The 21555-nt window shown below is 41.8% G+C and overlaps 2 protein-coding genes across 5 annotated transcripts in view; both read right to left on the bottom strand.

The window, feature by feature from the left end:
• The window catches only part of cUnh8orf34 (chromosome Un C8orf34 homolog), a 62427-nt gene extending 54856 nt beyond the window's left edge, over positions 1 to 7571 (bottom strand). For 2 of the 3 annotated variants that reach the window (XM_084341234.1, XM_084341235.1), the window contains exon 1: positions 7081 to 7570. In XM_084341234.1, coding sequence (XP_084197360.1) covers positions 7081 to 7149 — 69 coding nt within the window. In that variant the 5' untranslated portion in view covers positions 7150 to 7570. Of the gene's footprint in view, positions 1 to 7080 lie in introns of all 3 variants that reach the window. The other variant, XM_084341236.1, reaches the window with a different exon arrangement.
• Positions 7572 to 8943: 1372 nt separating this feature from the next.
• Positions 8944 to 21555, bottom strand: part of prex2 (phosphatidylinositol-3,4,5-trisphosphate-dependent Rac exchange factor 2) — a 98414-nt gene continuing 85802 nt past the window's right edge. For both annotated transcript variants that reach the window (XM_084340151.1, XM_084340152.1), the window contains 5 exons: positions 20801 to 20867; positions 20158 to 20348; positions 15794 to 15896; positions 12087 to 12154; positions 8944 to 9865 (listed from right to left, as the gene is read on the bottom strand). In XM_084340151.1, the coding sequence (XP_084196277.1) occupies positions 9820 to 9865; positions 12087 to 12154; positions 15794 to 15896; positions 20158 to 20348; positions 20801 to 20867 (475 nt within the window). In that variant the 3' untranslated portion in view covers positions 8944 to 9819. The remainder of the gene's footprint in view (positions 9866 to 12086; positions 12155 to 15793; positions 15897 to 20157; positions 20349 to 20800; positions 20868 to 21555) is intronic.

The raw sequence follows: 21555 nt of genomic DNA, 5'->3' as shown, positions 1-21555 counted from the left end.
CAAATATTTTTGATCTGTGGACGAAGGTCAAGGGTGTTGAATAGGGATTGCAGTTTTGGTCGTTTTTCTTTCGATGGCCCAGCACCCAATAAATGGTAAGTAACAATTTCATTTTTCAGAAAAAAAAGCAAAATTACTTTTAAAGACACAGAGTGCCAGGGGCCACGTGCATGGGTTCGCACTAGCTTCCCAGTGACACGTGCCAGACAGAAAAGATCTGAGTGAGGTGCACACTGAACTGCGTGTCCTTGTCAGCACTGATGAAGTGACGGTTAGTTGTGATGTAGCTTTCATTTGTGAGAGCTGTCCAACAGTCGGTGATCAGAGCTAGACCTAGTTTGTCCGCCATGACTAGCTTCACTTTTAGCTCGTCCGTCTTCTTCTCAAAGGGTTTTTCAATGCATTTAGTGAAAGTAGCTCTCGTTGGCATAACATACTCTGGCTCGAGGTACCAAACTACTCCCTGACCCTTTACTGCACTGACTGGCAGCATATCAGTCTCAATAATTTGCCTTAGACCGGTGTGTATCACACTTCCTCCCCCGGCCAGCAGCTGTGATCTTTGCTTTCTGCGAGCCATTCTTGGACATGGCAGCCAAGTGCTTGTTCTCAATGTGGTTTGGCTTAGTGGTAGTGCCAGTAGAGACTTTGTCGACCAGGCTTTTATTAGTCTGTTCTTCGCAGAAACAAAACCTCAAAATTCAGATGAAAGTATAAGGTGGACGATTTTAAGTTGCTAAGGAGTGAGCCATCTTGCTTCCTTCTCATCTCTGTTGAGAGTTGCACATTGGCAGTAGTGATTGGCCAGGATGCATGAATCAGGGAGCGACACTGCTGTTAGCTAGTTGTCCATGCAGCTAACTGGGGGGAGTTGTGGTGTTTAGGTTTTGAGGAATAAGCACCAAGATCATAGCTGGGCAGATGGGCAACAGAGCCAGGCTCAGCAGCTTCCCAGACAAACAGAGGCCAGTTTGACGCAGGGGAAAACAGTGAATAGTTGTCCACGGGTGTGGAAAGTATGTCCGACATGTTGGGCAAGGCTTTGACTCTGGGGAAGCATTAGAGAAGCGAGTTTGTAGTGAATTAATTTGGAAGGATATATATAGAGTATACATCAAAACAGTAAGCTGAAGTAGAGTAGGCCATCACAGCGGAAAAACACTGCCTTCCCGACACGCGTAAAGGGTAAAAGATATTCTCCGTGGTTAACAGATTAATGTTTAACCATTGACATCCCTAGTGATGAACCGGCTGTCATACCACTGAGCATAATAAAAGTACCTCACCTTAGGTATTAAATTATCATCATTTTTTGTAATAACTGTTCTAATTTTGCAGATTTTTTGCCTTGAATAGTACAGTGAGGCAAAAACATGAATCAAATAACCCACAACTGAGATGAAATTACTAGGTTATTATTACCAGATGTGTGGGAGGCATGCCAATGACAAAGTAACCCCGTCAGACAGAAATGTTTCCAGGTGTGTTTGTGGCTGTAATAAGACCTCTGATGGATTCTTCCTGACATACAGCTGAAGCTCTCTCCATGTGCTAAATTGTCTGTGTGTGTTTCTGCTAATGCGTCTCAAAGGTCAAGAATAACAAAGATTTCAGAGCCAGATGCCTTCGTGTTGTGACACGTTTTTCTTCCCTTTTTCTTCTAGAGCTGTACAGAATTCATTTCTAATGCAGGTCAGCTGCAGTGAAATTCTCACATAAACAGTCATTATGACAAATAAAATGATTAAAAAAGATACAAAAACAAGTTACATGGATACAGAAATAGCATGATTTCACTGAGACAGAAAGACGGAGCATGCAGCTACTACACTACGTAAAAGCAGCCGAAACCCAATCACACCCCGTCCAATAAATTACCTCCTTAGAGAGTGGATCAATAGGTCAGGACTGTGTGTGTGTGTGTGTGTGTGTGTGTGTGTGTGTGTGTGTGTGTGTGTGTGTGTGTCCATGTCCTGCTTGACTGAATGACCTCTTTACAGTACAGCAGATTGGAAACACTACACAGCTGAGCAGGATGGAGTGGATGGCTCTACTTTATAGTTTCCTCTGAGAAATCTATAGGGAGAGGCAAAGTCATCTAACTTTACTATAAGTAGCAACACTAATCACAAGAACAGAGCAGCATACCGATGTAAATTCCAACACTTAATCAAGATATACACTCAGCCCGAGTGCAGATTCAATACCAGTGCTCTTTTAAGTCTTTATCGATTTAAAATCTGTAATTCTCACCGAGCAGAACTAATTGGGATCATTGTTCCATGTCAAAGAAGGTGTGAGGCTTGGACTAAACATCTCATCTTAGCTATAAAAGAAAGAAAACTTTCTATACACTGCATGATATAAGAAAAGCATGAGGTGATAGTATTTCATGTGTATGGTTGTAGTTGTAGTAGAGCTGTTGAGCAACTATTAAATTAATCACTAACTAGTCAGTATTCTCTGATTCTAGCTTTGTTAGTGCATACATTTTCTGGTTTCTTCACTGACACATGATCTCATAGGCATGCTGGAGTTGAACCCAGGAGATCATAATTGATGGTGTTCTGTGACCATCATTGAAACTGACCAATACCGTTTTTGTAATGTCATAGCTTTAGCAAGACTGGGGCAAAAGATCATAAAATTACGCACATGGGAGAAGTTATCCTGTCAAACACGTGTTTAATGTTGTGAAAGGGTCCTGGTTCATGGGGCCCCTTATCCTGCATGTTTTAGATGTTTCCCTGCTCAAAACAAACCTGATTCAAATATCACCTCGTCATCAAGCCTGATAACGACCCATTCATTTGAATCAGGTGTGCTGGGGCAGGGAAACATTCAGAACACGCAGGACCAGGATTGAACATGACATGAACCTAACCAAGTATTTGTATTGCCTTAAGTATATCGCATATGTTAGTTCACTAAACCTAACCAAACAGCAGCAGAAAGCTTGAAGTTATTGTAATTTCTTGTTGCATGTGTGAATTAAATGAAGAAAACCACCTTTCACCTTTATTCCTGGTTACAATCGTTTGATAATGTATTAAGAAATTAAATTAAAATGTATCATTGGGTGCAACCAAATCATTACTGGTGCACCTAAATGAAAAAGTTAGGTACACCAGTGCAACTAGTGTGAAAAAGAGTCAGACTTCACCACAAACAATGACACCAATTCTTCCACAGAAATGTGTTATAATTCAACATATGACCGTTATCACCAAATGCAGCTCAATCCGGTGACAGTCCTTGGTCTAGGCTACATTTATATAATCTGCCAGTTCAGTCTGTTCCAATAAAGCAGTTATAAGGCCTCAGATATGATTGACTGATCACAGCAGGGAGGAACAGGTTTTACATTGTCTGCTGAAGGCAAACACTGCTTCATTTTTTCACCTACTGGTCCTGTAACATGAGTATAAATGTCAGATAGAGCCAACAGAACAGAACTTTAATCCCTTGTATGTTGCAGTAACACACATACGTGTACTGTATGTGCTGTATCTTTTTACAATGTGAATCATAATAAAGTATCTGACACTATACGGACTAAATGTTAAGTGATTGGAAAAGAGTAGGTGGTCAAAAAGAATATCAATTTACCAAAATGGCAACGTGGCTGACAACAATCTGGACTGCAATTACTTCAATTATTATGAAAGGCTGCTTCACTTTTTGGAAGAATTTTCAGCCAGTGTTGACTCAGCTTGCTATCTCTGCAAAGCAACCATTTCATTAGCGAGGGGGGAAAAAAATCAATTCCATGGCAAATCATAAGCTGTGTCTCATCAGAGTGAGTAAATGAACCCCCGCTCGCTGTTACACAGTCTGTTTAATACTGCAGCTGTTTGCTGGGGGTATGAGGTGGAAGTGATGAGAGGTGGAAATGAAGAGAAAGGAGAGTGATTACATTGAGTTGACACAACATGAAGCGAGGAACCCAGGGTGTTAATTTGGTACTTCAACATACATGTACACTATTATCTTGGATATTACACGACATTAGTATACAGCTTCATACTAGTGTTTGTAAAGTAGGGAGCAAACGATGTCATTAATTCATAAGTAAGGAGAACGCAGGAAGGTAGGAAATGAAGATTTTCATGTCAAAGTTTATAATAACCACTGATGGATTGTAACTACGTACATTTCACTCAAGTAGTCTACTGTGCTTAAGTACAATTTTAAGGTACGTGGACTTCACTCAGGTATTTTCATTTGCAGTTTTATTTCACTGCATTTATTTGATATCTTATAACATATATACAAAAATAAATCAGCTATTATGAGCGATTATGGTGCTTTATTATACATGCCGCAGTTGCATGGAAACCAAACAACTCAGTAAGTGATGGTACATTTATTCTTTCTGTAGAAATTACTGTAGAAACTCCCAGTGTGGTGCTAATCTAATAAATGTAGGTCAGTTAGTTCTATTCCTTAATTATTACCTTTGCCAAGGAGGTTAGGTTTTTGCACGTCTGTCTGTTAATGCATTGGTTGATTGGTTGGTTGGTTTGTCAGTAAGATTACACTAGTGAGCGGATTTCCACGAAACTTGGATTGAGGATGGGTCTCGGTCCAGAATAGACTCCATTGACTTTTGGTGTGGATCGGGATAAAAGGGACACATCCAGGAATTTGTTCTCACTTTTTTAAAACATTGCTAGATAGGGTGTTTTCTAAATTTTCGTAATTTCTCAGAGAACGATGCATGGATATTGATGAAACAATATCAGCTGTATTTAGGTGGCTGGTATCAATGAGTGAGTACAATTTTAATGTAGACCCAAATAATTGAATTAAAGAGGACTGTTGGGGCTTGGCGGAGGTGTGCACTCTACCAGGTTTGACTCTAGTTGCAATTGGTTTTGGTTCAGTTTCAGCCCAAAAATCCTACATTTGCCTCTAATGGCTTTACAATACATATAAGATACAACACTGCAGACCATCTCAATGTCACATTGTAGCTGCTTTTTGAAGACTTATAAACTTTGTGACTAGGGCTGCAACGCATTTTCATTGTCGATTACTCTGCCTGTCATTTTCACTATGAATTGTGTAATTGTCGATAAAATGTCAAATAATTATGAAAAATTTCCCAGAGCCCTCACCAAAAGTCCAAAACCAAAAGATTCATTTGCTATCATTAAAGTCAAAGAAAAGATGGGTGAAATAATTACTCCATTATCAAAATAGTTGCCAATTTATTTTCTTTTGATCGACTAATGAACCAATTGTTACAGCTGTATTTGTAACAATGAGTAATAGAAAAATACTACGTAGTACACGGACTAATTTCTACAATGTGCTCTTGTGTTCGGAAACTGATTTGATCCTTTGTATGTGTTGCACTCATGTCGAATGGCAATCAAACTTTCAGCGAGGTCCTTTGTGCTTTAAGCAGCGTAGCAGAACAGCTGTATTATTACTTCTGCTGCACGGATTCCCTACATCTGATCAAATTGAAAATTGCAGGGAGAATTCCTGCCTCCCTCCTGGATTCTTTCTTCACGCCTGACTGCACACGGATGGGTTTTCTTTGGGACAACAAGGGTTGTTTTTCAACTGCAACACCAAAGGTAGTGGCTACAACATTTTTCTCTAGATAGGAGTGGCAGACCCAGGAGAGGTTTCATACAATCCCCTATTACTACAACTCTCTCACATAATGGTCAGTTTCGCCTCATAGCCTAAGCCGCACAATGCAGCCTCACGACACACCATTCACGGTCTAAATGCTGTGAACAACTCAGCAATGATCCATGTCCATGTTGTTCAGAATAAAACCTCTTGCTTTGTAAAAATCTTTACTACATAAGCTCACTGATCTTGGGAACAAAGGTGTTTTTGATCAGCTTCACTTCGCTTTAATCATCTTCCTCGGTCACATAAAGGAGACACAATTTAAATGTGCACAGTGGCAAAAAGAAAGACAGAAAGAGACAAACAGAGACAGGGGAGCTGAGGCACAGAACAGAGGGGGGAGACAGGTGGAAGAGGAAGATGGAGGGAGGAAAAACAAACAGAGAGCACACAGAGGACCATCATTGTGCTGTTGAGCCTGTCTGCTGTGGCCTCACACACACACACAAAGACTTCTTGTCTTCTTCGCTGGTGTAATGCTACTCTAGAGTCTCTGTCCACGGTCCTGAAACACGCCTGCTCTCACATCTGTTTAACATGCAGCCCGTGTTTGTGTGTGTGTGTGTGTGTGTGTGTGTGTGTGTGTGTGTGTGTGTGTGTGTGTGTGTGTGAGAGAAGTGCAGAACAGAAACGTCAGCACTTTTGCGCATCACATCATGTGCATGTGAATCATGCATTGCCATAAACACTGTGCATGTCTTTCCTACTTCATCCCCAGGTTGAATTTCATAGTTTTCAGTCTTGTTTGACAGATCTGCTGGGGGGAAAAAAACCCAGAAGAGCTGGACAGTTTGGTCTCTCCATCTTTACTCTGATTATGCCTCACACCTGTGTGGTCCTGCCCTCAGCCAGAAATCCAACCGCAAACAAAAGGATGAAGTCATGCTCTCCCCTGGGTTGCTTAGATGCCACACTGAGAGTACAACACACAGACTCCCCCTTGATTGACGTACAGACGGAGAGCCAGGTAGTCTGAGGCTGTTCCCTCTGGAGCAGTAAAGCCTCCAACTTAAACTAACTGTAACACTGCCGAGTCAGGCAGTGGCAGCAAATACACCATCCTCTGCTCAAATGCAAATCACTGATGAAAAAACGTGAGGGCAAACACAGCAGCCAATATTGAATCATGTGCTTCTGTGCTACAGTAAAACGGAGCGCAGTGGAGCGTTCCACCAAACTGCATTTTAAAAAAGGATGATTTTAATTTCTACCAGCCGATTGCTTGAACACCAGTACATGTGTGTGAGGTTAAAGGAGTGATGATCCAGTCCTCAGCTACTTCAGTGTGGCAGCTCACATTGCAGATGTGCTCTCATCATTAACCGGCACAACTACATGTAAAAGCGGATTTAACACATTCTGGTGCAAAGCAATGGCGCTTGAAATTGGCAGACAAGAACTTCAGAGTTGCATTTTTGGCGGACTCACCTCAAACAAGGGTCCAATTTTATTCTTTTCCAGATACGACTGAATTCTTGACTGTTGTGGAGACGCCATGAAGAAACTGTTGTGCCTCGCGGGAGCTTTCAGCGGGATGAAATCATGAGGTGAGCCGGTGTCATTCGTCCTTCAGGAGAGAGGCGTCTCTTCCGACTCAGGAAAAGAAGAAGAAAAAAAAAAAGAAAAATGTCACCACAGTGGGTTTGCGGTTAAGTTCAGACGGGTGGCGTCAAGTGTGGAGCAGGCGGCTGTGAGCCCGGCTCATTGTGGAGGACTCAGCCCGGGACCATCCCCAGTTTGTCGCCTCACTGACTCTCTGGCGGCAGCCTCCCGGTAGAAACCAATGGCGCGGCAGCTCTGTGACAGAGCTTACAAATCTTCCGCTCACTGGCTGCCAGCAGTGTGGACGGTGCCACCGCCACTCCCATTTATCCGCCGGGCTGAGTTCAACCTGAACACGGAGGGAGGACAGCCGCGCTAATCAACTGCGACACAGCACGCGCACCGACGGCGATTAACGCAGGTGCAGTGCGCGCTGCTAATTACAGTGGGAGGAGTTTAAAGGTTCAACAAGTGTTTTTACATCCAGCCCAATGACAGGGGAGCGGTGTGCGCCTTACTAAACTACGTTAGGTCAGACACCAATCAAGACTGAAGTGTTGTAAGGAGGAAGCAGGAGCATCCATCATAGACTCATTACTGAACATTGTTAGGGCCAGAGGTGAGGGGAAAAATGAGAGGAGGAAGTTTTTTTTTTCTTCATTATGCACTTCAAGAAAACAGTTGAAGTGTTGAGAATAAATTTGAAATACAATTTCATGAATAAAGTCGATCTGTCAAGAATAAACGTGACATTTCAAAATTAAAGTGGACATTTTGAGAGTACATTAAACAGCCTCAACAAAATGCCTTATGTAGATGAATTGGTGAAACTGTACTTCAGAATTGGCTTTAGTAACAAGGACGTTATTTCTGTTTTAGCTCATAAACACAGTGTAGTTGTCAGTATTGGGACTTCGATGAGATTGTTACACTACACGCAGAACGTTACACTACACACCATAGGCTCGGGGAGCTCACGTAGCTGTCAGGCGCCCCTAACTGGATTTGATGGACAAGAAGAGTTTACTTTCTTCTCGACATTTCAACTTTTTCCTCGACATCTCTACCTTTTTTCCTCACCCCTGGCCCTAATAGTCTTCTGTAGACTCAGATGTCATTGAGATGGCCCATTTTGTCCCCATCACTTTCTGAAAGCAACTTATATGAAAAATAATTTACATGTACACCAAGAAATGTTAACTGACGAACAAAAACACTTTGCTCTCCGACAGCACAAGCTGTTGAAACTGGTAGCTGCTGATTCTCTTATGAAATTAGGACAGAATGGTAACATTGGACCTTGTACGATATGTATAATATACACAGTAAACTAAGGCTAAGGAAGATACGACTCATGTGGAGGAAATGTTATTAGATGAGATCAGCACAACCTATACTGTGGGCTAAAACAGAATAGAGTGGTGTAGTTTGAAGTCCTAAAACCCGTAAGTCAGTCAGCATTTTTGCACATCCAGTTCCCTCGTCCCATTGTTTGAGTGACCTTTTGATGCTCCTTTAAGCAATATTTTCCCTACCTTCATTATCTCTGACCTCATACAGATCCACCATTATATTGCCAAAAAATCAAAATGATTTTTCGTCTGAGCTCTCATGTCCCCACCACTTTTCAACACAAAGTTACATCCCCACATAGAAATGACAGCATTTTAGTGATTCAAAGAAATTCTGCTGCAAAAATCAACCATTTTCACGTGGATGTGACAGAGACATGTATACAGGAAACACTGATTGAGCTTATTGATGCAGTTTATTACCACTTGTTTTGTTTGCATAGTAGTGAGCTAGACATCCATCTACATGATACATCCAATAATAAGTAACACAGAGAGACACTTTAATCCTGAGTACTGTCAATATAAAATAACAGAATATATCTCATAGCTCTACTTCCAAAAACCTATCGTGTGTTAATACTGATAAACCATTGAAAATCTTCATATGCATGCATGTAACAGACAATGCGAAACAAGGGCATGACTCATTTAGCACATTCGCACACTAAATATGTATATTTACAAGCGAATAAAACATCATTACAAAAAACACACATTCATATGGTTATCAATACTGAGAGAACTCGATAAAACGTAGATGTCAGAGCTGAAGTCAGGCAGACAAATTATTGGCTAATTGGAAGACAACAGGAAGCCAAAATTCATCCAGTATCCTTTTAATCAATATTATGTTGCGTATTTCATATGCAAATTAAGCTAATAACATGAAATGCAAATGTCCCTCATGAAAACAAACATGATTTTCAGCCCGCACAACTCAGACAGTGAACTGATGGGATTCATTCCAACTCATTAGGCTAATTTAACTGCACTCTCAGGGTACAAATCTCTTCTTTTGTCACTCTGAATCATTGTCTCGTCAGATGCATTATATGAAAAAAAACAAAAAACATCAAAATATGTATAAAGTACAACAGTGAAAAATATAACGTATTAAAAATACTATTTACGGTTTTTAAATTCTATTTACATTTAGGCAGCTATTCTGGACATAAAAATGGACCCAATAACTGTCTTTAATTAGGTTGATCCTTCATGAGTGGAGGGAGGACCTCGAGCTTCTCTTCGGCATCTTCCTGGATGCAGTGCATTATGGGTCACCATCTGGGGGTGGAGGCTGGCACAGCTTGTACAACCTGGTCAGAGACACACAAAAGCAAAATGGCATTTAATTAGATTTCTAGTATACAGCTCAGTGAGCGCTGAAAAACATTTGGAAGTACAAAGCAATGATCTGCACCCGATCTTTTGAGAAATGTCACTTTCCTGTTTGGTGCAAAGGAAATATAACCAGAGATTTAGCTGCAGCCTCACAAAGAAAACTGTCAGCACTGGAAAAATAATTACCCTTTGCTGCACACATCCAGTCAAACAACATTAACCATGTTCAAACACGTAAATAATGACTTCAGAGTTTAGCTTTTTACCTTCAGTGTTAGTGTTGGTACAGAAAACAGTATACACTACAGTCTGGTTATATCTTCAAAATAAGAAATATGAATTATGCAGCAGTTGTTTGCATTTGCAATAAAATAAGAAACGCTGCATCCTGACTGACTGCATTTTTTCCTATAACCATTATGAAGTAAATTTAATCCTATCATCTCTAATCCTTCTCACAGTCAAGCATTATATGGTCTATTCTGCTTCCTTAATGAACAGAAAACACTCCTTAAATACCACATTTATTTTGTATTATTCATAACCGATCAGTGTTTTTCTAATCCCAGTACAATCTTCTCTAATACCAGCTGTATTCCTTGCATCCTAATCGAGCACTATTGTCTCCTGCAGTTTAAATAATCGATTGCACCATTCACATCTTTTGCTCTCCACGTCTCATGGCTGCAGGTTACACTCACTAAAATGTTACCGTCTCTTTCATCTGCAGCTCGGAGAACAACCAGCACGTCTCACGATCCACACAGCACACTTACATATTCTGCGGCAGTCACTCACGCTGCAACAATTATGACATAAACCTACAGAGAGTGCAGCGATTTCGCTCTCCGACCACAATGTCTCAACACTAATCATCCCACTTCTTAATTGTATTTGTCAATTTCACTAAAAGGTTCAAAAGGGCTGCCTGTCACACAAAAGCCTATATGTCACAGCCAAATGGCTGAGGCAGTCCTTGTCCTCATCTCGGGGCTACTGAGTGCAGGGAGCTCCCCTCTAATGGAACCATTTGGCCACAGTCCTGCGCAGAAACAGCACGTGCACAGACATACACTACTGCACAAAAACATGCACTCTGAAAAAGCCAGACTACACCAACTAAAAAGAGATGGATATTATAGGAGCATGTATTCATACTGCTCACTATTTGTTTTTAGACTCAAGACTTTCAGGGAACCCTACTGAGAACACTAATTATTTATGTATTACTCTACTTATTCTTGGGTCAAATTTATGCAGTGTATAGAGGAACTGAGAGCAGAGGCTGTTTTTTAAAGGAAGTGTCATCTAGCAGTTACTTCACAGGTTGAAAACAACTGTCTCGTCTCCCCTGACGAAGGGTGTTCAGTTGTTTTCAAGTTGTGGCAGTTGTGGCTGCTAAAAACTGGAAAAGCCCTCTTGGAGGTAATGTTTTGTTTGCTTGTCCTGGGCTACTGTAGAAACATTGCAGACTCTGTAAAAGAGGACCTGCTCCCTCTGTGGATATTAAAGGGTCATTCCAAATTAGTGGAATCCCTTTACAGTCCTTGAAGCGTGAAAGGTCATATTGGCAACATTTTTATGAAGTCAAATTATTTTTGAAAAGTAATACATCTGCAGAGCTTGTAGAAAGATGCAGTCTAAAAATATCTACAGCGATGTTGTAGTGACGTGAATGCAATGGTAGGGGGGAGATGATGCCAGATTTTGAAGCTGAATGTTATCAATAACACCTTAAAGTAAGCTCAAGCATCTGGGATTTAAGAGTCAGCACAAGCTAATGTACATGATGGGATTTTTTAAACCGTAAAGGTACACAGTGAGAAAACACAGAAGACCATCTGCAGTCATAAAGACCTATTACTGTAGTTGTGTGCTTCGATTACAGACTCTAAAATTTTCAAATGAACAAGGAAGAAAATTCAAACAATTCCTGGTTCCAACTACGATGTGGCGACTCTCTCTCTCTCTCTCCAGGTTGATTTTAATGCCTAAATGAAATAAATGGAAACAAATGCCTGCCTGGTACGGGGCGGGGGAAATCATTCAAAAAACGATTATTCGACAAAATGGCCAGCAGTGATGTAATATATATGATTTGCAGTTAATGAGCTATAACATGCAAAGCTTGCAAAGATCCTCTAATGTACGATGCTGATGTTGCCCCACATGAATAGGATGTGACTGCAGTTTTACCTTGGGACTGATGACGGCGTGCGATCCCTCACTCCCAGATTCTTGGCAGAATTCTGAACTCTTGCCCCCTGTAAGACAAACACACAGTGACAGTTCATGACTTCATGGATCAGGATCAAAAACCATAGAATGAAGAGCGTATATAAAACCTCAGGAACCCAAGAAGCCCATGTCTTAATGCTACGATTGGAGGCCATCTTGGTCTGAATACACCTTTCGTGATGATTTTGGTTTAATGATATGAGTTCCAAGTGAGGCTGCTTCCTGTCAAACCCAAACAGCCCTATACATATTGCTGGTTGAAAATAAGATGTGATGTTGCATGTTGAGACCCTTAAATTTAAGCTAAAGCTGTTTCTATCTTGAGTATCTGTCTTCTTTCAGCCATGTTTGCAAAAGAGCACATGCAGAATCGCCTTTGTGAGGAAATAAAAGTAAGTAGTAAGGCATTTGGAAGATGAATGGTTCTTGTTATGCGTATGTTGCAGAGTTTGATTATTCCCAGTCAGGAGCATGTCTGCTCTTTGCTAATGTTGCTGTTTGCTGGCAGCAGCGCGCGCAGAGTCGGCAGATACACGACTGCAGGGGGGCAGGAAGCCACTCAGCCTCTCGATTTAGAGACACGAACACCTGCACTCACACAACACACCCTCGCTCTCTCCCCCTCTGTGACGCGCACACGCAAGCGAAAGTACACAATCGAATCATTGCTCAAAGAGGAGACGCTGATGACCTCTTTGGATAGAGAGCGAGCCACTGGACCAAAGTACATTAGCTGACCTCTCGGTTACAACTCCGCTGTCTGCCATGTCACTGTCTGCCCCGAGTTGCGTCCTGATAGCCGGATAGCATCAGCAATTATTCGATGCCTATCACGGCCATCCATTCTGATGCCTCCGGACAGAGATGCCCCCTAATGTCCCTAAAGGACGCAACACCCAGAGTGTATGTGACGAGACAGGGGAAACAAAACTCTTTTTTTTTTTTTAAAGTTACTTCATTTACAAACATAAGAGCTCTAAAACCAAAAATATCTCATGATGCCTGAAGTATTATAAAAGCAAATCATGCAACACTTTCCTGATTTGGATTTGTGACTTACGACACAAGGTAATGGATATTTGTCTTTGACGTGGCTCACAAGTAAGTAACACGACAGGTTTACAGCCACGCTAGCAGCTCTGTGAGACTGTAATTGGGAGCAGTGTTGCTTTGACAGTCGTATGGTTCGTTGACCTGATTTAAGGTTAAACTGGTTAAAGTTAGCCCATGATGGACAGATGGTTCTTCCAATCACCTGCCAACTATTTTTGGAAAGTGCCTGCCTTTTTCCAAAGCAGTTTCCAAGGACCACTACGCAGATGGTTCTGCGTAACAAACCATCTGGCACGCCAGGTTAAAACCAAAATATTGGACAAATTAAAACATTTGACGTTGTGGTGGTGCCAAAGAAAAAGTCAGAGACTCAGCAAAGTTATTACAATTTATCTTTTGCAGGACGTGCATGTCTGTAGCAAATGTCATGGCAGTCCATCCAATAGTTAAATAAAAAAGGAGGATTTAGGATTGCCTCTAGGGACAATAACTATATTTACAAAAATTTCGCAGCAATCCATCCATTAAAAAGTTGTTCAGTCTGAAGCAAAGTGGTGGAACTGGGGCAACAGACAGACTCACCAACATTGCCAGCCATAGAGTTAAACATATATTGGACAAAATTAGACAAATATGGTGAATATGTGCCATGTTTGTGGGTTTTAGTTTAGTTGTTTCTTGATTTAGGTCCTCTCCGTATGTGTATACCTGCATTTGCTACCTGTGTTTCTCATATTATCCTGGTTTGTACTCAGTTTTGTTGCTCTTGGATTCTTGCGTTTGTTGCCTGCCTTTTGTCTTTGGATTCAGCCTGGTTATTAAAGCTTGCTTGTTGTTACTTTTGTCTTGCCTGCCGTAGTCTCTTGCATTTGGGTCCTTTATGTTAGAACATAATGATATGGCTGTGCAAGAAGTAGCAAAATGTGTTTCCATGCAGAGTCTTTCAAATGCTTTTTTTATCATTCACAAACAATGACTGCTTTCAAAATGCACCATGTATGTATTAACATACAATTATATGAAACATTAACATTTTCACATGTCTGCATTACTTAATAACCACAACCCAGTAGCTGGTATATCTGGTTTTTACAAGCTTTAACTACATATATCACTTATAAAAGAAGTTCTAACTTGTCCCTTGCATGTGCAGAAACAAGAAAAAGTCCAAAAGGGTGATTCCATGAGTTATCTTCTTAAACTAGTTTAGATACTATACATATATTCTTCCTATACATTTCAAATATGGGAAATTACTATGCAGACGTTTACACCTCAAGCTGTGATTGGGCCCATTTTGCCCCATGCATTCTCATTCTGAATGATGCTGATTGGCGTCGATGGATGGGTCCTGCAGTGCAGATAACCTTTCTGAGAGTAAGTATGACTATTCAGCGAGGAGCAAGAGGCGTCATCCGAACCCTGTGTGAGATTCATATTCATCAAATTCATCAGCTGATGTCTAAAACAAGGACACACACACACACTGTCAGACACGACAGAGCAGACTCCCCTCTGCTCTCTATCAGGACCACACTATCTCTCCTCAGTGAAGTCTAGGTCAGCGATGACACAAGGAAACACAAAATGTCAAATGATGGTTGCAGAAAAACGATACAATCAAAAAGTAATGAAAAAGTTCTGCTCTAGAAAGCAGACATGACAAATGAACCCAAACAGCAAATTTCCATACCAGCACCTCTTCATATTCCATTAAAGATATCTCAAACCACACCCTCCACAGCACATCTTTTTCCAGCCACACACAGCTGTACTCAAGGTCACGCAATGCACAGAGTTGCATCCTCCTGGCTGGCAGCCCAGCAGCTTTCTGAGTGGAGAAATTAAATGCCTCTCCTCCCGCAGGATCTCAGCTTCTCCACTAACCTCCCTCTCACTGCGAAACAGCAAATATAACCAGCACTCACAGAACTACAGATGAGAGTTTGAGATAGTGGCCAAGATGTGGTCATGGCTGCAGCCTTTTGTGGGGCGAAAATATGTACGCATGGAGAAAAGTAATGGGAATAACGTCCCTTGACCCCTAATAGACATGCCAACAAACAAACAAGCTCCAGACTCTCAGCCAATCTGTTCAGTTTCTCATTACTTTTTTTTTTTTTTTACACCCTCATTTGGTTGGATTCATATTCTGGTGGCAGTGAATGCATATCTGATAAGATTGAAATCAGACGGGTGAAACAGGGGAAGAGGCGGAAGAAATTATAATATAGGCAGCAGCAGAGCTGATGATTTTTGCTTGTGGACGGCTGCAAACACTTTCCATCACCTAAAAAAACACACTTTTTCATTTGGCTGCCTTTAAAAATTGCAATTTCCAGCGAAGTAAAACTGTCTGAGAGAAATCAAACTTTCACAGAAAGTGAAAGGACATAACTGCTCCTCTATTGACGCTGTTAAATCCATAGCTAATACTGTGTTGGCACCCTAGTTTGACTCAATGAAGCATACAGTTTATCTAATGATTTTGGTTGCAGAAATTGCGCTGCGGATTGAAGCAAAAATTCACCCAGAAAATGTAACTCCAGGGAGTGTAGACTGTAATAGATATTAAGTGAGGCTTTGTATTCACACGGTAACTAGGTACATACCTGTTTCCTCATGACATCAGTGGCCTGCATGATGCAGCGAGGGGGCAGGCCGTGGTTTCGGGCCAGCAGGATGGCCTGCTCCAGTGTCACACTCAGGGTGCAGCTGTTGGTCAGACAGGAAAACACAAGGTCAAGCACAAATCTCTCTAGCTGCATATTCATCAGGTTCTTACTGAGGATATGGATGATGAATTATGTTGCGAGTATTGCATTGCATTCCTATAACACTCCTATAACACAGTTGAAAACAAATGATGCATAAGAACCAGAGATACCCCTTTTTTATTCCACGCATTCATCCTCCTTTATAAAACCTGGTGCCTACATTACCCACAACGCAACTTAGCCACTGAGTGACATCACTGGATTCAATTTATCAGATTACATGCAGCTTCCTCTGGAGCCACAAAAGGCTTTATACAACTTTTTTCACGTATGCAGTAGTGAAATCACACTTTAATGTGTAAAATTGTTGGAACTGCCCTTAAAGTAAATGTACATAGTTACATTTCATCAGAAGTATCTGACACAATAAAACCATCTGCAAGAAACACCTTCTCTGACTCAACACTGTCTAACTCTCAACATGCTTTCATGGCAACAAAGCAGGCTCTACACCAGATGGAGATTGAACGGGAGATCTGACACTGAAATAACATCAACAGAAAACAAATGCATGCCAAGACTCAAACTTTTGGCTTTATCCAGATCTGATGAATCTTTGACAGAATTCAGCGCGGCTAAATCAAATCTCCCCGCTCGCATTTTGCTCCTCTTGACACCTTGTCATAGCCGTCACATTCCCCCCGCTTCACCTTCGCTCATCTCATCGCTAATGAATCATTTCACTCGATGCTGAAATGTCACTCAGCAAGCAAACATCAGGAGAATAACAAACCTCCTGATCTCTTATTGGGCCGAGTGGGGGGAAAAAAAAGAGAGGATTAAACATCATCTCGGACTTTCAGCATTTTTTCACATCATCAAGATTGATACTTTGTGCCGCGGCCGAGAGAAAAGGGTCCAAGGACGAGTCGGCGTGTCTCCCGTGGCAGAGGTGGTGTACTCTCACTGCCATGGGTGTGATGTGTGCAAAATGAGTGCTGACGCGAGTCTGTGATTCATTAGTTACAGCAAACTCATACACACTCAAGACACACATGCAGATAGATGACAGCATGTGGATGAATTCTTGGCGAGCCAGTGACAGCTATCAGAGCTGCTGGTGACCTTTCTATGATAACAAGCTGTACTCGTATATCGATCCAGGGCCTTTTCACTGCAAATTGAACTGTCTCAAGTTCCACTGATGCCAGGCTTGGTTTCTTTGAGTTACATAGCCAAGGGGCTGCAGAGAAATCTGAGCAGTTTGTTTAAATATCTCCTTCTCTTGTGGAAGGATTTCACACTGACTGAGAACAAAAACTTTTGTTAAAAAAAAAAAGGTGTGCGTTTTGGAATTTATTGCTGCCAGAGGCCATCGGTTTGAGTCAATCAACATCAAGATTTAAAAGTCCCCTCGAGTTCCAGTTGCATAACTTTATGACAGCGTGACATGATGTGATAAAAGTAATGAACTCAACAATCATCTCCAGTGTGTGCCAAAAGATATCCCAGCGGAGAAGTGCAAAAGATGTCCTCTCGCAGGCCACCCCAGAATATTCTAAGCACCCATTTTGAGCTTCCCACACCGATAAGGGGGGGAGGAAAAAAAAAGTCACCCACAGAGGATCTTTAAATATCTCTTCAGCTGGAGCAGGATGAAGGAACTGCACAAAATCTGAGTGTGTCAATGTGTGCGTGTGAGCCTGCACGGCTTCTCTTTTCATTAGGGCTGGTGAGATAGTATGAGGTGATTTATACCCATCTGTTTCATGTTGTTCCAGCCCATATCCCATTTAACCCTCCTCCAGAGCCAAGTCCATGCTGATAAATGAGAAGAAACGAGAGAGCGACACACAAAAAGATGGGGAAGGAGTGACAGAGAAAATGCAGAAAGAGGAGGGATGAGCAGAGGGGAAGTGTATACCGATGTATAATTTCATATCCACATAGCTTTACGTGTCGCGATATAGCACCTTTTTACTGTACATTCTTTGAATACATAGTTTATATAAAATGGAAAGGCCTTTTTCTTATTACGGTCATGCTTTCGTCGGTGTCCCTGTGTCTGCAGCACATCAAAACTATGGATATATCCCATTAAACTTGGATGGAGGATGCATCTCAGCCCAGAATAGACCCCATTAACTTTTGGTGCAGATCTGGATGAAAGGATGATCCAGGAATTATTCCTCCCTTTCTTTAAATTGCGAGATAGGGCGTTTTTTCGATATAATGCGTGGATCTTGGTAAAAATAAATCAGGCAGCTCGTATGTATGAGTGAGCACAATTTCATGCGAATCCAAATAAAAATCCATATCTAGTAGATTTGAATATGTTTTATTTGATATTGGATTAGGCATCATCCAAATCCCTTTTTATACTGTTTGACGTGATCCTTGCACAAAGAGGTTAGTGGTGTTAAGTCTGTGGTGGGGACCGTTCTGCAGCATCATTTGCAAGATTCAGTTTTCTACTCTTTTATACCTAAACTGCGCTCATGCGTCAGAAGTCTCAACTAGTCAAATACTGAATTTAAGGTGTTTAGAGAAGGAAGGCTGCTGCTATCCCTTGGCATTGTTTTAGGCATTTTTACCAAGAACTGATCATTGCTATTGGATAAAAAAAAAGTATGATATATCTACTGTGATTTATCAACTAGTCAACTATGTTTTGGGTTATTCGATGACTATTATAATGCAGCAGTCGTGAACGCCCTAATTGCCCTAATGCAAATTCCTGCCTGAATCCAACCAGTGTTACACAAAATATATCTCCGTATCGCACAGCCCTACTTGCATTGTGAGTATAATGAATAAAAACAAGGGGAAAATGTCAAGTATTTGAACAATTTGGTGCCTTGGACCCTGTGCATGAGGCTTTGTGCTATCGTTTTGGCTGTTTCTATCAGACAGGAACACTCCTTTAGCTTCCCTAATGGTTTTTGTGGGGGTGACTGACAAAAAAAAAAGTCTGGAGAAGAAGAGAGGAGCACAGTGCATTGCAAACTGCTGATGCCCCCAAAATATCTTGCTTTCACTGTTATTAAAACTCATCCATCAAGTCAACTAATCCAATCAATAGTGCCTGCGAAGGCTGCCACACTGATAATGCAATTTCCACATTACTAATCTACTGGCTTGGTTTCATAGGTTTTTCAATTATGCCAGATTTAGTTTGCTTGCTTAAATTTACATGAGCAATACAGAGATTATTTTTTATATATATATATTTTAATGCTTCAAATATGGGGAGAAATCAGTGAAATTGGTTTGTCCATACAAAATGTGTATTCTGTCAATAGTGAGGGTCATACACAAAAAGCTTGACTGTCAAAGTTAATAGCATTGATTTCTGTGGATACTTCGAATCCAACACACCCATCAGTCTGCAGCTTTGGAGGGCAAAACAGTATTTTAGGAGAAAGCCAGTTCACAAATAATCCTAAATATGTCCGGCCCTGTCACCTGCTGTGTCACGGTACCCTTAGCCTGCCTGTCTGGGTGAGTTGTGGCCAATGGGTATAATTGCACAGACGCTCACACGCATATACACACACACAGCCTGTGGGTTAATAAAGTAGCAGCAGTCACTGCACAGACAGGAACTTTCTATTAGAGCTCAGGCAACCAGGCGGCTCCATCCACGGCACTTTATCAAGCCATCAGTCACATCCGGCGAACGCATGAACGCGCGTGTGCGTGAACCTGTGCATGTGACTGAGACAAAAAGATATGGAAACTGTCATGGGGTGAAGAAAGAGGGAATCGGAGCGCGATGGGTGGGCAAGGGAGAGATGGAAGTTGGAACTGGGGATCAGTGGTGACAAACGATCAGGATATTTCTGTTCGCTTACATTGATGAACGGTGGCCTCAGCAGCAGGTGAATTAAGCAGCCATATATAGAATTCAATGAGAATGGAAGTAATTGACCTGTCTCCTTCCTGTGTAAAATGCTATGTCTGCTTAAAAGTCCCTAATCTGGTCTGAGAAACAATGGGCCCTATTAGCAAGAATATCCTGCTGGTAATTAATGCAGAGAAACATTAATAGAAAAATCCCCCTGGTAAGGAGTGCAGGGTTCTCACTGAACTGAGAGGTAGGCATAAAGGATAAAAGAAGGTGCACAGAACCAGTGTGGTAGAAATGGTAAAGGTGATAGGAAGAGAAAGGGAAACTGCAAGAGAGCTGTCAAAAGAAAGACAATGATAAGCAGGAACGTATAATTGAACCGGAGGCTGGAACTGGAAGTATCACTTACCGATGAACGCCGCTGTTGCACATGACAATGTGCGTGGCTCCCAGGCGAGAGCAGAGCTCAGAGGCCACAGTGAGCAGCCCGACTCCAGAAGCCCCGCAGGCGGTGTACTGACAGGCAGCGGTGCGGCGACAGCTGATAAAACTCTCCATCAGACGGTAGAGCTCCTCCAGAGCGTTCAGGGGACGCATCAGCTGGGCAGAAACAGAAGGAGATGGGTTAGTGCAGGATCCAAAACCAGATTCCAGGTTGTTTATGAGCAAAGTAGAGCACAAAAATAGCAGATCTGCAGATTGGGAAGTGCTTCTGTCAGGTAGATTCAGGTTGTGCTGGCACTGGGTGACAAAATCTAAAATCACAGTGTTTTTCACCAAGGAGACCGTTGGTTCTTTCACAAAATATGAACACAATGAGATTTTTGATAGATTATCATCAGTAATGTGGATATAATGACTAAACGGGTAAAAGGTAACTTCCAATGGTAACTACAGGTAACAGGTATTTGCAGCAGCCCTGTCTTGCTTGATTTTCCGCTCTGGAGGTTCCAACATGTTACACGTGCAAACACTTCCACATTGCAGCATTGAGATCTAATCCCATTCTTCAGTTTTTCCATGTCATGAATGCAGCACGAGGCTGTTCTTACCTTATCTATGAGGGCAGCTTTGGGTGCAGCGCTAGGTGGCATGTTGGACTGATCCAGGTAGAAAGCCCTGGGGGAGGAATAACAGTTCACATATGGAGTGAATCTAACAGCAGTCGCAGAAAAAAAAACAAAGTAAAGCAGTACCAACGGCAGTAGACCTTGTTTAACAATCAAACACATGTTTGTTTTTCATTTAGAAGCTCCATTGCCTCACAAACACACTGTGGCACTCTTTTCCCTGCATCATTAGGTCATCGGGAGAACTGGCTGCCTTTCTGGGAAAAGTAGGCCACCTGCTCATTATGGAGCCCCACCATCCGCCAATCAATCATGAAAGTAACTTGGGCACAGCTCAGCAGAAACACGGACTAAGCATCTCTTGTCCTGGGCATCACTCCAAATGCCACTGCCTCATTCATTCATGGAGTACAGCCGGATTTGGTGTCATTTCCCTTTTCCACACGCTGGAGGCAGCACTGGACCGGCATCCCTATGCAGACACAGAGGATGTATGCCGCAACGAGTCCATCTGAGGTGGAGTGCTGCTGGTGCAAACTCAGCAGTCTGTGACTCCATCAAATCTCCGTAATCCAGCAGTGTGCTAAAAATAGGTACACTACACCACATTAAGCCCCTTGTAATAAAATCACATACTCCATTACTTCTTGCCAGAAGCGATAATGAAGTACAGCATACGGTCAATCTGTACAGTACACTTTTGTGAAAGCGCAAATAGTCAGGAGAATTCAGTTTTA

Source organism: Pagrus pagrus (genome assembly GCF_965226575.1).
Source record: "Pagrus pagrus genome assembly, chromosome: 20".
Taxonomy (NCBI): Eukaryota; Metazoa; Chordata; class Actinopteri; order Spariformes; family Sparidae; genus Pagrus; species Pagrus pagrus.
This window is presented reverse-complemented; position numbering and strand designations above follow the sequence as displayed.